The following is a 1,999-nucleotide window of genomic DNA, read 5'->3' as shown; positions in this document are numbered from 1 at the left end:
CGCTAGAAGTAGTCCAAGTCATGGACAGCCTGTTAAAATAACTAACTTGCTAAGCGATTTAATAAATCACAACACTTCCCCTAACTGGGAAAATTTTAAGTACTGTAAATTTGAAGCAATTGCTCCTTTTCTCCCACTCGTCAAGAGCAAAGAGTGATAAAAAATGTAAATCAGAGCAAAATATTTTATTGAGATACAGAAATTTTGCACCAAAACTGTAACGCGAAATTACTAAGACGAATTTTAGGAACTAAGATTAATCCAATTGAAGTCATGAAATTTGGATTTGAAATTGAGAAATTGGTCCAAAATATATGGACGACATGGAAAATTATACTACAATGGAAGCACCCTAGTTTATAGTAACCTAAAATTATATCAGTAAGCTTAGGACTACTTGAAGTTGAGTTAAAACCGATGGATTGAGGTCTCATAGATTTAGTTGAATGAAAATAAACGACATTGGTTTTTCTGCCAACAAAAAGAGTCAAATAGGAAGTGAATGTACTTGGATAGAAATAGGAACTTGAAGATGAGAGTTTTAATTAATTAACGCTGCAATTAATAAATTTTTGAAAAACTATACTCGAAAAATTTTACATTTGATAAGATTTGACTCGAGATCCGAATCGAAGCTTTCTTCCACTATTGACAGCGGTAGTGAAATTGGTAGCTTCTGAGCTTCTTCTTTGGTGAAGTTTCTAGTTTTTAGGATAACTTCGGTTGGAGCGTTTGATAACGTTGGCGATGTTGAGCTGATCGTCCTAGGTTCAAATGTTTTCCCGCACATCTCTTCAATTTCCACAATGTGATCCTTTACCGTGTCTCCACTGAGTGTAACTGGGTTCTCTGCGCTGCCCATATTTTGTTTCAACTTTTCGCCAGCAACATATCTACAATATTCTTCCACCATAGAATATAGATGTCCAATACTTTACGTAGGTCTACAAAAAGTATGGCTGTTACTCAGATTACACAGTGATTTTGAAATTTGGAGTGTTGGTTGCAGATGAGTCGTAGACTGTGGGCTGTGAAGCACTCCAGTCAGCTGAGAATAACTACTCCGTTGGAGTGTCGTAAAAGTCAAACGCGGATAAGGGTCGATTGTATCTGGAGATCCTAGTTCAGTGTTGCGTCCCAATCTACATCTACAGTTTCAAGTTTAATTGGGTTCTTCAGTGAAGTGGGGTTTTGATGGTGACTTGAGGTTGAATTCAAAAATAGTGGCCGCTAATAAATTTTTATCTGTCCCTTTTCCTACACGGAAAACTACGTCCATTCCCAATCACTTGGATTTGATGTATCAACTGGAAAGAAAAATGATTCGTTTTTCATCAAGTAACAAGGAGAGAAGTTCTTGCTTTTGGATCTCTGCGGTTGGAGTATCATCTAATTCGGTTATGGCTTGAAAGAGCGCGTCATTTTTCTGAGTTTTCGTCGAACTGTCAAAAGGCTAGATTGCAACTTCTTGTTGTGTTTTTGAGGCGGTTCTTTTTTTGCCCCCACTTCATGTAATTGGTTAGGACCAGGAACGGTTATGCTACCTTTAAAAAAGTTAGTTTGTCTATAGGAGTAGTCGCGTCTCGCTATTTCCCATTTCTGTAGGATTTTTCCACCTGCTAATTTTTTCAAAGTGTTTGAAATTGTACGGTTTTCTCGTTCAAGTGTCAGTAAAAATTTTTCCCGTTCCTTTTGTTCAAACCTTCCAAACCGTAATACTTTTCTTTATTGGGCTTGAATATGGTTGTCTGCTTGTCTTAGTTAACCTTTCACCGTCGGCAGTTTATGAGGCCAAGATGGGCTTGACTCGGAGTTGTATCCCGTTTCCTCAGTTGGTCTGTTGATGTTGTCCTGTTGAGTGTCTGACTATGCGTCTTCGACTCTGTCGCTCGTCTCCCAGTTGTGTGCTCTATCCTTGGACAAGATTGATTTTCCGTTGTCTAAAAAGTTATTGTTTCTTTGACAGACTGTAATTTTCCACAAAAACTTTTGGTTCTCT

General features: G+C 37.9%; 1 protein-coding gene across 1 annotated transcript in view; it reads right to left on the bottom strand.

Moving 5' to 3' along the window:
- Window positions 1–1,866: 1,866 nt before the first annotated feature.
- The window catches only part of LOC134848588 (neuronal acetylcholine receptor subunit alpha-9-like), a 34,408-nt gene continuing 34,275 nt past the window's right edge, over window positions 1,867–1,999 (bottom strand). The window contains exon 11 of the mRNA XM_063866104.1: window positions 1,867–1,940. Within this exon, the coding sequence (XP_063722174.1) occupies window positions 1,867–1,940 (74 nt within the window). The remainder of the gene's footprint in view (window positions 1,941–1,999) is intronic.

This window comes from Symsagittifera roscoffensis, chromosome 6 (assembly GCF_963678635.1).
Source record: "Symsagittifera roscoffensis chromosome 6, txSymRosc1.1, whole genome shotgun sequence".
In the NCBI taxonomy this organism is placed as follows: Eukaryota; Metazoa; Xenacoelomorpha; order Acoela; family Convolutidae; genus Symsagittifera; species Symsagittifera roscoffensis.
The sequence above is the reverse complement of the archived record's forward strand: the minus strand, read 5'-3'. Positions and strand labels throughout refer to the sequence as shown.